Source organism: Anopheles nili, chromosome 3 (assembly GCF_943737925.1).
Source record: "Anopheles nili chromosome 3, idAnoNiliSN_F5_01, whole genome shotgun sequence".
Taxonomy (NCBI): Eukaryota; Metazoa; Arthropoda; class Insecta; order Diptera; family Culicidae; genus Anopheles; species Anopheles nili.
The window spans coordinates 59,334,601-59,348,315 of record NC_071292.1 but is presented as its reverse complement, the minus strand read 5'-3'; the positions used below and the strand labels follow the sequence as shown (position 1 = coordinate 59,348,315).

Below are 13,715 nucleotides of genomic sequence, written 5' to 3'. Positions count from 1 at the left end.
ATTATGTTTGGTGTGTGATAATAAAACATATTTTTATCTGGTACTTCATTTGCGTATCAATCATCAAGATCGACTATACAATCAGGAGGCTTCAGTTGGGCTATGTGAGCTCGACAAAGTTGCTTATAGTTCAGCACGTATTCGTTGCATTTGGCTGGTGCCGATATTGCTATCGTTGAATGCACGTCAAGCACGTCCAGATTGGTTTCCAACGGCAGCAAAGCAGTCAACATCTCCATCGTTCGAATGAACTGATCTTTTTTCACACTGTAAGTCATGGCGCCGATCGTCTGCTTATACCACGCGGAATACGTCCCCATGGTGATACAATTTGACGAACAAGTTTCGCGTGCAAACAGAAGCAACAGCTGCAATTGGCTCATTAACCCTGTATCTACAACCCAGCGGAAGACGTCCTTGTGGAACTCTTTTAGCAGTTTGTCCTCCGACTCTTTTGTGTCTTTCGACATTGCATTCAACAGGTAGAGCGCATACTTAATCGAAAACGGGTGTGATTTTTGTACGTATTCCCTCAAGAGACCGATGACTTGTGCCTTGTTATCAATCAGTTCCACGATAAGGCCACCAAGGATGGATTCAGTTACTTTATGCATTTCTTCTCGCCACTGTTCCTGCCGCCCAATGGCCTCATCTAAATCGAATGGTTCCTCCGTAGTAAGTACCAGGCGCAAATGCTCATTCTTCAGCCACTCATTCTCGTTAGGTAGCAATTGCATTCTAATAGGTTGCAAATAATTCCGCGGAATGACGTTGGGGTCGTCTTTCAGATCTGCTATTAATGCACGAAAGCTATCCTGCAGAACTTTCATTAGAGTTTGTGACAAACCATTGTCTACAGAAAAAGAAACGATAAAAAGTAAAACGGAAGTGGAATAAATCGCAGATTTTACCTTGGTAAGCGAATTTAATGATGTGACAGAGCAGACTATATTCAGTTTCCAAAAGATCGTTCATGACTTGTTGGATCCGTTCCGTTGAATCAAGACTGCATTTGTGAAACATTAGAAGCAAAGATGAAACAGTTAACTAAACTGACGCGTTTTGGAACTCTACCTGAGAATAAGTTCACTCGCCGTTAGAATGTTTGATTCTTGTAAAAGACACAAAATTCGTGCACTCCCAAGATTCCAATCCAAGCGCAAAAATGCTTCCTTAACTATATCCTGCGTTGTGGAAACAAAATGCCAGTCAATCACGCTGGTAAACCTCGCTATTTAAGCAGTACCTTTTCCTTGTAGCCCAGGTGCTTCAGCTGGCCACGATATTCTTCTTCATACGGTAAATCCGTCATGCTTACACGCCGTTTCGTTTCCTATGCGATATGAAGAAGCACGATTGAGTTAGCAAAAGCAAAAAAACATACATTTTGTAAGCTCACCTTCACGATGTGTTGTATCGCAGTGTACCCCATCTTGGTTTGGGATGCATGTAAAATATTTGAGACCAAAAATCAGACGATCTACGGCGTGAGCTGGTTTCGCTGCTGATCGCGTCAAACAAACCGTTTACCGATACGAAATGCTCGCTCAAAACGTCATAACAACAAATAATCAACAGTGTCGCGTGTGATCGTGTATAAAAAAAACGAAGAGACTAACTTGTTTTATCAATATGGTTTATTCAGACATTTGTTCATCAACATTTGGTGTCATTTTAACCCATGCTCAAGATTACGGTTCGTTTAGGCGGAGTTATGAATGTTAAGCCGGAAAATATCGTGCGCACAGAAAAACGTTCCCCCGAGCGGCTTTAACACGAAAGTCTGAGAGTAGGCATGGGGCGGATCGTCATCGCACTGCAACCTTCCGAGCACATTGATTAGCACGCCACCGTCGAACATGGGCTGGGAATCCACAGCCGTGAGGACGCGTTTTATGTTTTGAAACGTTAGGTTCTGGAGCTTCTCGAGGATCTTCGCTGCGCCCTGTATCTGTTGTCCTTCGAACGTCATGAACGATAGCTCCGCATTGTACAGGTTCACCAAGGTGGGCCGCTGGGCCGAATCGTCGAACAGCGCGTAGTACTGGGTTACGAATCCTTTACCGATTTCTTCGTATTGTGGGTTTATGGCCATGATGATCAAATTAAATTTCGAACGGAACGGAACGCGCAGCTACGCTTTTTATCTGCCTGCCGGTGTAATGTCAACTTGTATCTTGTTCTTCTTTTTCGAAGGACGAAACAGCTGTCAGGAAGGATGACAGAACTCTCAAAAATTTATGGCACCAGAATCAGGTACTGCTTGATTATGATCGTTACCGAATGAATTTGGATGTATGGAATTACTGTGCTTTGTAAAAGTAAATTTTTTACTTTGTTCAATTTAGATCTAAAGCATATTTCAATCGAAATAAAATGTACCAAGAGCTAACCTGGTGTATAGCCACCTTGGTTCACGAACGTCTCTGACACTTGAAAATGCGTGTGGCCGACGTAATTTTTCAACCGAGTAAAAAAACGAAAGAAAATTAACAGACACCGTCCAAAGACGGCTGCAATCGAAAAATAAATGCCGAATGGTGCGGACGTTTCCCTGTGCCGTTCGCGCGTAGTGTGATGAGTGAAACACAACCGTAACACGTGTGTTGCTCGTTTTCGTGCTTCCTGGCTCGCTTCGTATCCTTCTCTGATCGGTTATTACTAGTTGTGGTTGAAAAGTCCACGGGTAGTCAAGAAAAGCGGGCACAGTCCAAGTGAACTCGTGGTGGGCTAGTGCACGTAGTACACACCGGGGAGGGAAAATCGAGTAGTCGAGCCAAAGGAAGAAACCCCATTCGATAGTAGTGCAGTGCAGTGTGGCGCCGTAAATACGGAAATTCTACCAGCTGATCAACGGAAAACATCATCACCTCACATCCTTTAACGTGCCTGACCGCACAGCATGGGTGTGCATCCTTACCGATATCCGACGGTCACATTGGCCCTTTTGCTATCATCATGCTGCCTCGGTTATGTCATAGCAACCGAATGGGGTAAGAGAAAATGATTCCGCTGGCAATCGCCTTTACGCTCTAGTCGTCGTCGTCGTTGTCGCTGTCACAGCTCGTGACCACCCGAAAACGGCAAACGTTTTATCTATCGTCCAAAAATACCCATTTCAGCATGCCGACAGCACGCCTTATGCTTGGGGTAAGGTGGCCCGCGTTAAGCGAACACCTTGAGGCAGCAGGGTGTATGGGCTGTTATTTAATGTTCGTTGCCAATGAGCACTAAGATCACCTTAGCCTAGCCTGGGTGTAGAACACTGTTGGGCTTTCGCACTATGATGAAATTGTGCTCCCAAGCTGGTGTGCTGTATCGTATAATTGTCATGTACGGGAAGCCTTGGTTTTTTTACGCGCGCGGAATAGATATCCTTCCGTTGCATCCTTTTTCACTATTGCACTCATTCCGTTAGATTGATCAGCCAAGGACAGGATCATCAGAAATATCCTTTTTCTAAATAATGTAACCCTTTAATATGTTTATATTATATCACATCTAATGCGATTGTATAACAATACTCGTAATGAGTTAAATACTATTTAAAAAAATAATGGTTTTAACTTTCATAAGTTACTATGCGAGCATGAAATCCCTATGATTTTACAAAATCATTTTTTTAAATTGTAAACCATTGGTTGTTCTGCTCCAGAAATCACGGTTCACCCAATATATAATGTTTAATTAAATCAAATACCTTTCCCATCGAAGATATCCTTCAAAAAATGCCATGCCCGAGTATTATATAAATCATTTCGATTTAATTCTTGCTGCTTATAATTATTTGCTTGGACCGACGAAACCCTTATGCTTCATTACGAATAGGATTTTGTATTTATTTATACAGTTTTCCTCCGTTTCTTTTCCTCGGCCACTTCGCATTTTCGACTCCACCGACCTCTCCGAACGGAGAGGGGAGTGCGTCGTACTTTGACCGCAGTTTTTCGCAATGGCCAACAAATTTTGAGAAAGTCAAAACCCTCCCCTCCCTCCCTTCTCATCGGAGACGGACGGGCCAAAGTCGTTCCATTTGGCACGTACGCACTTCAATCGTCTGTTGGCTGTGGTTTTTTTTTTCTTCCCTCCTCCACCCATTCGTTCCGCCTCTGGTCTCCAGCTCCAGCGATGGCTTTTATTAGTTTTTGCGGCCGCGAGTCAATGAATGATTGAAGCATAGCCCCAGATAAATTCCGCCCCGAAAGGAAGAAACCCCTGCGCTCTCGGTGTCCGTTTCGGTCCGGTGGGTCCCCGGTGCCAGTATCTGCAACCCCACGATGACCTGTGCAATAAACTTGATTGACCGTTTGGTGCCACACATTCGCTTTTCCGCGTATCGCGTGATTATGACCGCGTGCGTGATCACATTCAAAAAAAAAAAGAAAAATGTCCTTAGGGCGCAGGCCCATGATCGAGCATGATCGTTAGCTAGCCTCCCAAATCCCATCGATTTGGAATGCCAGCCTCTCTCTTATTGTCTACAGCATGTCCATGTGCCCAGGTCAAATTCGATTGTGCAACCAAATGGGCCCCGTTTTTCCCCGCACATCAAAAACTCCCGTATTTGACAAACGCTGGTAAATATGGTTTGATGTGCTTACGTTCTGCTGACACTTTCGAATGAGCAAGACGCATTTAGCAAGACATTTTGATAAGCCCCTTGTCGGTGGGTCGCTGGTGGGGTGAGGATGTAAAATGGTTCCCGTTTGCCAGTGGTGGTGTAAAATGGTTTACATCGATCGGTCGGGTTTGGTTTTGATGAAACCACCGTTCCGTAAACAATTTAATCTCCTGCCCAGTACGCTTTCTAAGTGCCTCTTATTCTGGTTTCGAATTGAATTAATCACGGGCGCCAATGATTGACCACTTTCGTGAAGGGTGCACACAACAATATCCTTTGCATAGGTCAAAACCCATGATATGGTGGTGTGCCATTTCGGTGTTATCAAAAATAAAAACCCTCCCCTACACCAACACACGTTGAGTGAGAAGCTGAAATAGCTGAAAAAAACATGAACCCAGGCACCCAAAAGGTGATGCAGCACACGACAAGACCGGTGATAAGCTAAGACTCCGCTTATCTACCGTCTGTCAGGACATGATGGGTGGTACGAGGGTGCGCGAAGCAAACGTTCGAAGCAGACAGTACACGAAAATATGCCTTACACAAATTGCGCCACGAATTGTGGGGGGGAGTTTATTGCTTTTAGAACGCAAAATAAGTGACCAGCATTGTGTTTCGTGTGTCTCGCCGTCTCCTCAAGGTCATTGCCATCACAATCGCTGGGTCTATTCCCTGGAGCCCTGTTACCCGGAGCAGGTTCAAAAAACCCGCCATGGAAACAAAACCGTCAAAACACCTGTTGCGGGCAGCGCTTATTATGGTGCTGTCACTTTCACGATCGTGCACCGGGCCACCCTTTCCACTTCCTGTTTAACAGTTCTTGCGCAGGACCTCGGTCAGTAGCTTTTGCCTTTCGGATTTTTTTTCGACCCGTTTGTGCAAGAACCACCCCCTTCCCCAGACTCCAGCACAACGCACCACCGGGCGGGCGAGTGGTTTCAGTTGTAGAAAACGGAGCACGATTTGATTGACCCCCGGACCCGGAACCGGATTTTGACGTTAATTCACTTCCGTTAAGTGATCTCGCTGTTTGTTCTCTAGAACGTTCAGTGCAATGGCCTGCACGAAGCGGGTGAGCGGAATATATCGTAGGCAATAGTAACTATTGGAGCAAGAAATAAAGAAAACAACAAAAACAACAGTGCGCGATCGAAGCCGCTATCGATTGCGATCGTGGGGCACGTTTTTGTTTCGCGATTTCCGTTTGTTCTCGAGCAATGCAATGCTTTGGAAATTTTGCTTCCTTCTTCCCACGGCCAGTGCTGGTCCTCTGGTCTTTCCGTGAACCGCCGGAATCCGGAATTTTCCCCGCTGCAACGTTCCGTGGAGGAAACGGAACGCACATTACGTTGACCAACACATTGACGCCGTTGCATCGTGACGTCGGTGAGTTGCGAGTTGGCGCCGCGACATAATGGCACTATTTGTGCGTCTTAATTTTAAGCGGTTTTTTTGTTGTTGTTTTGTGGTAGTTGTTTTCATTGGCTTAGCACCGGCCGACCCCATTTTTGGGGTGCCGCGTGTAATGGCGATTTCGGCAAGGACTCTAGCGCCACCGCCGTGACAGGTTGTTCGCCCATGAACTCCTCCGGTTCTTTTCGTCACGATCACGATCGTGTGTTTTGAATGTTATTGGAATGAAAGCGAAAGTGGTGCGTGGTGAAGTTTAGCTGCAGTGAATTCGAACAGAACGTTACGATGATTCGCCGCTATTAAACGTTCGATTTGAGCCGTCAGATCTCGTAGAACAACAATACATCTACGTCTTCTACGCCCGCCCGTCCGGTGGTAATGGTGGCTCTTTGGCGTTGTTACGTAACCGGGAAACTCAACCACCGGGGGTTGGCCTTTTACACAGGGCCTGGCCGATAACCAAACACCCTAGATCATGGTCACGTTTACACTTGACCGTATTGCGCACGCGCATCGTGTGCTGCTTCAGCTTTTTTTGTTTTATATATTTATATTTCCATTCACCATTATCCCATCGTTTAATGTAATCGCGAGCCTCTTTGCGTGTGTAAGAAAAAAACTCACCAATCACCAATGCAAACAGCGAGCGTGATAACGCGCCTTTTCCCAACCGCCGTATTCGGTTCGTTATCGTTTATTTGCAACGTACGAGCAACGTGAAAAAAAAATACACCCCAAGGTACGCGCACACAGACACACATCAGGGGGTGTCCTAATCGCATACCTGCGCCATGATACGTCCCGGACGCGCCTTTTCTAAGCCTACGGTGTGCTTTTACGATTGGGGGGTTAGTTTTTATTTCACTTCGTCGTCGCCATCGCGCTAATCACGATCTCGATCGCGAAATTCGCGGACAGAAAGTGGTGACGTGACGCTTTTCCTGGCCCTTGCGAGGACTGATGTGATCTCTCTCCGGTTGTGCGGTGCCGTCTGAAGTCTGACGGAAGCAAATTTACGGCCCTGCTGTTAACGAAATCATCGATCAGGCGCAGGTTGCAACATTTTATGGACGCTTGTGGCTGAACGTGTAGACGAAACACCTGGTCGTTGGGAAGTGTCACTGTCGAGGCCACGTGAACTTTCTTGGCTGAGGTCCTGGAAAATATGGCTCGCTTGGGGGATTCTTAGGGCGTTTTATCACAGCATAATGACCGTTGCTAAGTGGCTTCTTATTTCTCTGGGTAGAAAGCTGAAACGGAAGCACATGACCCCATGGAGGACGTAGATAAAAGAAACCATTAGGGGCAAACTCCGCCAAACGAAAAATACCTCGTGTTTTCCCATTAGGCGATGTCAGCGAGGATCACTTGACTCAAGATAGCAGTACGCGTCAACGTTCTGTTTGCTCATCTTAGCGGACGTAAATGGTTGGTATTTTTTGTTTTTTTACGCTACCGGTTCCAGAAGTGTTCCAAACCACGTCAGGGGGTGGTTTTTTTAGCCTTACGCAGCACTTATCGTAAGATGAGCGGGAAAGCTTAGAGGGCGATAAAAAAAAACACCCTCTCACCTAAGGGTGGGAAATTCTCTGGATGCATTCTGGAAATTCCTTCGGCACAATGCCGCCTACCTACTACCCCCTCGTCGTGATTAGAGTGGCGTGGCCTTCGATTGCGTCTAGACGCACGTGTGGAACCCGACGGTGGTATGCGGTTTTTTGAGCCTCTCATTGTTGCTTCTAATGATAATTTATGCTGACGGCCGTCATTAGTTTGCGGTGAAAATGAGCTCTTCCCCTCGGAAGGGCTGCTCCTCGTGCTGCAGGTCATTTGTTTAAAGGGAGACATCGAGCGAAATGCAGTAAAACCTTCCGGACACCGAATGTAAAGCAATCCGATTGCTATGAGCTCGAGGAAGGTGTTTATACAATACAACCCCCCTCCTAATGCTTTTGGTTACTGCTCTTTTCGGTCAAATTTCGCACACCCAGGATGTTTGGAAAATTCCAGCTGGGCTGAAAAAGGCGAAAAACGATCCGAGTGTTGCTGATTGCAGGCAGAATATCCCCTTTTGTCCATGGCATCCCTTACGGCCATTAGCAACCGTCCGACCTTTCGTCGAGTGGCCGGAATCGGCTGTATGTGTGTGTGCGGGGTATCTAAACCACGCTTCTCCCCCACCAAGACGTGGAGTTGCCCCTCGTGCGGCTTCTGATGCATCAAAACCGTGGCATCTAATTTGTAACAAGGTCCCTCACCTTCCACCTTCCACGAACGGTGCAAAGCACACACACACACAAACGCGTGCATTCGCGATTCGTGGCCGCAACTCGAGACATAATTTGCACATTCGTTTTTACGTGTTTTTTTTGCTGCGTTTTCATGTGCTGCATTAGCACGAGAACCGGTGGTTCCGTTCCGTGGTGGAGTTGCCCCGAAAGCGAAAAATGCGAACGAGCTGCTGCCATTTGAAGAGTGGGGTTTTTTGGACCCCAAACGAGAAGCGAAACCCCCGGAGGGTTTTGGTTTGATGTTGCAAACATTTAATACTGAGGGTAGAGGATTTAGCTCCACACAGCATGTGGGCATATGAATGAATCACAAATTCAACTCCCAAGCAATGGTGCAATGGCCTACGTGCATATTTACGCACGCCGTGATAAATGCGGACTTATGTTGTCGCGCCATCCATGTCGAGGAGCGTTATCCTTGTGCAATCTCTTATCGACGTATTTCAATCACGCCGGGGTTTCGCTGTCAATTAATCTATAGCTGCATTCGTATGTATGCGCGATAAGCCCGCTAACCTGACCGCAAACGTGGCTCGGGGTAATTTTGGTGTGGTTGCGTGAGCCCTGTGAAGATGAGGTTTAAAAACATAGTCTAAATTTGCCACTGACGCGCTAATGAAATGTGCTTTCTTTCTTCCTTCCTTCCTTCCTTCCAGAGGCGGCCGTTACGACGGACAATGGCATTTTGTTTTTCGATTCAAATTGGCGCAAATTATCCTCGGCGGCTCACCAGTACAGCCGCATCTCAGCGTTCGCGTACGATGAAGTCCTTGGGAAGCTGTACTTTGCCGATCTCGATCATCCGGAGTACCGGTTGTTTGCGTTGGACTACGACAACACGGATGAGCTGCACAAAATCACCAAACTGTGGCCAAAAACTGCCCAAACGTCAACCATCACCGGCATGGCGTTCGATCACCTTGAACGGCGTCTGTACTGGACGGAGAAGCACACCCGATCGGTTTATTCCGTTGAGATCGATGCCGTACTGAACTCAACACGTGTTGCCGGTGGGAAAGTGAACGAAACGGCCAGTGGTGATGATCCTGTATCCTTGTTAGTGCGCACCGTTGCGACAGTCGAACCCGATCACGAGTTGGCAGGACTTGCGATCGACGAGTGTCGCAGACATCTTTACTGGACGAACTGCTATCCGAAGACGTCCAACATTGTGCGTGCCGCAATGAACGGTACGGTTTTGAACGTACACGAGGAACACGTGTACCTGCCGAAAGGGATCACGGTGGATCACTACCGCAATCGATTGTACTGGGTGGAGAAAAAGTATGGCCGTCGGTACACGATCGAGAGCGCGGATCTGGAGGTGAACGATCAGCGAACGCTGCAAACCGGACTGGATCGGTTGCCGGCTGACATTGCGGTGCGGAATGAGTTTATCTACTGGACCGATCAGGAGAACAACGAAATCTACGAGATGGCGAAGGAACCAAATGCACAATCGCGCACGGTATACCGTGGGGAGCACCCATCGGCGGTGATCCTGCGTGCGAACCTCCTGCTGGAGCACCAGCGCAATAATCCTGACTGCCAGGCGGTGGTCAACCGTATCCTTGAGAACATGCAGCGTTCGAAACCGGCCAGCGTGTTGCTGCAGGAATCACAGCACGCCCCCCTGACCGGGTGTCTTAACAATGGCACCGTGAATCATCACACGGACGTGTGCATTTGCCCACCGGCGTACGGTGGGAAGCTGTGTGAGATTGATCTTTGCAGTAACTTCTGCGCGCAAGGACGATGCCGCATTGGGCGGGATAATCGGCCGCGGTGCGATTGCGACAGCCAGTTCGAGGGCGAACGGTGCGATCGGAACCGGTGCGATGGGTTCTGCCTAAATGGTGGCAAGTGTCGGTTTGCCAATGTCACGCAGGGATCAAGCGAGCGGGTCTGCTCGTGTGATAGCACCGGTTTTAGTGGGGCACGGTGTGAGAATCCGATTTGTGGCACGGACTACTGCTACAATGGGGAATGCTACGTGGAGGATGGGAAATGGCCAAAGTGCCGGTGTAAGGCAGGCTATCGGGGCGAGCGGTGTGAGGAGTATAGCTGCAACAATTACTGCCTGAATGGAGGGCGATGTACGCTTGGCAACGAAACCACGGTTCCGGAGTGTCAGTGTGAGGAAGAGTTTGCCGGTAAACGGTGCGAAATTGCTGTTCGGCTTTGCAGCACCTACAACGATGATCCGCAGTGGCAGCAGTACTGTTTGGGGTAAGTATTGGCAGTTTGGGTTGTTTGTTGTTGCAACATTATGCTGGGGAAATTGTTGTTCTGTTTCATAGTTGATTTAGCTAGTTTTCTAATGATGAGTTGAGATGTTTATTTCTTTTCTTAACGGGAATGAACATATGTTTCCGGTTTTTAAGGGTTTTTTTATAATCTCGCGCCATCGCTCTGAATGGTAACATTTAACTTATTTCATTTTAAGTAAAAAAATCAATTCAAACACTGATAAGAAGGGAAGGCCTCAAAATCCTTGTTGGCCTACCTTTGCGACGCAGCAGTAACGCGTATTTTTTATGATTAAAAATTACACACAATGAGTAGCTTTAACGGGTTCTAGTGAAGGGCAACGAATTGTCCGGTACCACGATTGTTTATGTTATCCCTGCATGCATGCCACAATGTAGCTTAATGGGTGCGCATGGAGACGCTTGGAGATAAGCTTTTGCCTTTTCATGGCAAAGCTGTTTTCGCCCATCAACATCATGAGCGAGACAACTAATCCGGTTATTACTCTACCTCCGGAAGCGGTCCTTTTGATTGATGATCGAATGATCCGTATTCCGGTTTGCGGATTTGACTAACGATCAAAATAACATCGTAACCTGTCTCGATGGCCGAAGGACTGTTCGCTCGTACCGATAGAGGGACGATGTGGCCACGTGTTTTGACGTTTTGGTGGACTGCATCAACTCGATTAGGATTTATTGCTTCGCTGTCGCTGGCTGGTGATAAGACCTAACAAATTTTAACGATATTCTCCGTGCAGGACGATGATCATTAAACGTTTATTTCGTGATTTGTTCTTCGACAGCATTTCCAAAACGTTACCACTGATGGAGCCGAAGGTGACGTACTGCAAGGAATCTTTCAACCGAACCGTTGTGTACTCGTCGCTTTGCTTCACCGTGTCCTTCGTGGTGCTGCTCGTCATCATACTTACCGTCCACCGGATGATGAAACCGCCGAGGCCGCGCATTACTAAAAAGATGGTCGTCACGCCGATGACCTCGCGGCCGCCAACAACGCAGTGCGAGATTACGATAGAAAACTGTTGCAACATGAACGTCTGCGAAACGGTAAGGAAGAGAAACAAAAAAAAAGAACAAACTGCTCTACTGGTGCGACTAGAAAGTACGTTTCATTGTATCGTTTTTTTTCTGTCCTCCACAGCCCTGCTTCGACACTAAACTGCTAAAGAAGTCACAGAAGGAAGACAAACAGTTTCTGCTGGAGGATATCGAGGATGTTGGAGGAAGCTACCGGAAGCTACCGAATTGCGGCGAAGCGAACGAGCGTAAATGAGACTCAAAGTCGGTCGCCGGCAGGCTGGCAATGTACATCAAGCGCCTAGGGATTCGGTGGTGGGCGTTTGATGTTTGGAAAGACAGTAAAATCCTTAGAAGGGGAAAGCCCATTGACGGATGAAGATAGCCTTACATACTAATGTGTGTCCTTTGAACATGCTGCCACCGTAGAGCAGGGAATCAATCCATGTTGGTAATGGACATCCGTCTTTTCAGTGCAGTATCGTACACTGCAGACGAAGCTTGCCAGGGTTGTATGCCGAGCACTGTGTGCACTGCTGCACTGCATGAGATATACAGCCAATGCCACAGCCAAGTAGAAGCTACACTCATGCGTTAGACAGATGGGTGGACGAACATTCTTTATTCTATTTTTGTTCCAGTACGAGGAGTCTTACTGGAAGGGAACTCCACGTACCATCAGAGGTACTTCTTGTTAGAGCCGGTAATTACCACACAAAAAATACATAATAGTACAAACTTCTTGCTCCTGCCAAAGGGCAAAACATAAGCAAGATTCTCTCACGCTCAATTGGAAGCGCAATTGGCGGTTTCGTGCAGTGCACTAGGAAGAATGCGAAGATGTTCGGTCCGGTAAAGCTTAAGTCGTCAACCCAAGTTCCTGTACTCGTGTACACATGACCTAGAAGGATAGCTTCTCATGCCATATTCCTCTACAGTTCGTTCTGTAGTATATATTTTCGCACCCAGGCAGCGTGCGCTGGGTGGTGGAATGGATCCCGCTTGTTGCTTAACCAGAACATAGTTGTTACTCCAAGCATGGTTCGATTTTGATTTCTAATTGTTGCTTTTCGCGCGCGGCAGCGAAAGAATAGCTCATTTTGTACATTAATTTAAATTCCACAAGCTGTGAATGGTGTACTTGCGACTTAATTTGGCTTTGTTGGACTCTTGCTCGTCTCAAATTGTATGTTTTGTTTAATATCGAGTCCTATCATCCCTCATACATTTATGTTCCGCATCGCCGTGTGTTTATGCTTTAGTTTAATTTATTTACCTGTGGGGGATAACCGTTTTGGGGCTTCCAGTTTCAAACAAAACATACCGCAACTGTTGTTAAGCGACACCACACGTCTACGGATGACGGGTTCTGGCAGCTAATACTGAAAGTTCTAGACGAAGAGAGCCTGAATTGCCTAGCACGAGCTTCAGCTCGGTGTCGAGAGCAGAGGGGAGCAATAAGCGCAAGTAATGAAACAGATCTAACGCAAAGCGTTGCCTCAAGTAATTGAAATGTTAACGTAGGAAAGTAGCGGTACTGCGCAAAACTTAAGCATCGTAACTTAAAAAAACGTTAGAAATGTGATGAAAGCACGAGGGAACCCCAGCAGAGGTCTAATATCCACATGAGAGTATGTGATATTAGATAAGATTATAGTTCAAAGTGAACAACTTTATAGGAGTTTATTGCAGGGAGCAACACTAGTAGCAATATTTTAAAAAAGACTTATTTTGGATAAAAACAATTCATGAGAAAGAAACCTTGTTATTTGTTTGATGATGGCATCCGATTAATATTTTATTTCCTGATTGTTTTCCAACTAGCCGTATCAGAAGCCGTACAAACATCGTAACGACTTCATGCTTGACATCCGCAGTTTTTGAATGAAAACTGACGTCGCAACTTATGTGACGTTAGTCGTGTCAACGTTCTGTGAGTACAAGTATGAAGACTATTGTTTTGGAGGGCATTATTGATAACGCAGGAATCCGTGAGTTTGGGTGATTAACCATTTTTAATAACTATTCGCCGTAGCTAGAAGCGATCGGTAAACGTATATCTTTTCGGTCACTGTTAAAGAGAATGAGTTGGTAGGG

General features: G+C 46.7%; 3 protein-coding genes across 3 annotated transcripts; 1 reads left to right on the top strand and 2 right to left on the bottom strand.

Annotated features, from left to right (window-relative positions):
* Positions 1-56: 56 nt before the first annotated feature.
* On the bottom strand, positions 57-1,432 carry LOC128724728 (uncharacterized). Its single transcript, XM_053818450.1, has 5 exons — positions 1,400-1,432; positions 1,247-1,333; positions 1,075-1,184; positions 912-1,006; positions 57-853 (listed from the first exon to the last, which is right to left on the bottom strand). Exons 1-5 carry the CDS (start codon positions 1,430-1,432, stop codon positions 57-59), a joined length of 1,122 nt encoding a protein of 373 aa, XP_053674425.1.
* A 209-nt stretch (positions 1,433-1,641) lies between these two features.
* LOC128723444 (probable nuclear transport factor 2) lies at positions 1,642-2,140 on the bottom strand. Its single transcript, XM_053817187.1, has one exon. The coding sequence runs from the start codon at positions 2,093-2,095 to the stop codon at positions 1,703-1,705; it is 393 nt and encodes a 130-aa protein (XP_053673162.1). The 5' UTR covers positions 2,096-2,140; the 3' UTR covers positions 1,642-1,702.
* Positions 2,141-2,902: 762 nt separating this feature from the next.
* Positions 2,903-13,358, top strand: LOC128724727 (protein cueball). Its single transcript, XM_053818449.1, has 4 exons — positions 2,903-2,993; positions 8,985-10,557; positions 11,384-11,648; positions 11,743-13,358. The coding sequence occupies exons 1-4, from the start codon at positions 2,903-2,905 to the stop codon at positions 11,872-11,874; spliced, it is 2,061 nt and encodes a 686-aa protein (XP_053674424.1). The 3' UTR covers positions 11,875-13,358.
* The last annotated feature ends 357 nt before the right edge of the window (positions 13,359-13,715 follow it).

Excerpts from the sequence above, each read along its gene's own strand:
- LOC128723444 (XM_053817187.1), bottom strand. The coding sequence starts at position 2,095 with ATGGCCATAAACCCACAATACGAAGAAATCGGTAAAGGATTCGTAACC.
- LOC128724728 (XM_053818450.1), bottom strand. The coding sequence starts at position 1,432 with ATGGGGTACACTGCGATACAACACATCGTGAAG. Across the intron at positions 1,007-1,074 it reads GCGAGTGAACTTATTCTCAG|TCTTGATTCAACGGAACGGA; the intron begins GTAGAGTTCCAA and ends TCACAAATGCAG. Across the intron at positions 854-911 it reads CATTAAATTCGCTTACCAAG|ACAATGGTTTGTCACAAACT; the intron begins GTAAAATCTGCG and ends CTTTTTCTGTAG.
- LOC128724727 (XM_053818449.1), top strand. The coding sequence starts at position 2,903 with ATGGGTGTGCATCCTTACCGATATCCGACGGTCACATTGGCCCTTTTG. Across the intron at positions 2,994-8,984 it reads TGTCATAGCAACCGAATGGG|AGGCGGCCGTTACGACGGAC; the intron begins GTAAGAGAAAAT and ends CCTTCCTTCCAG. Across the intron at positions 10,558-11,383 it reads TGGCAGCAGTACTGTTTGGG|CATTTCCAAAACGTTACCAC; the intron begins GTAAGTATTGGC and ends GTTCTTCGACAG.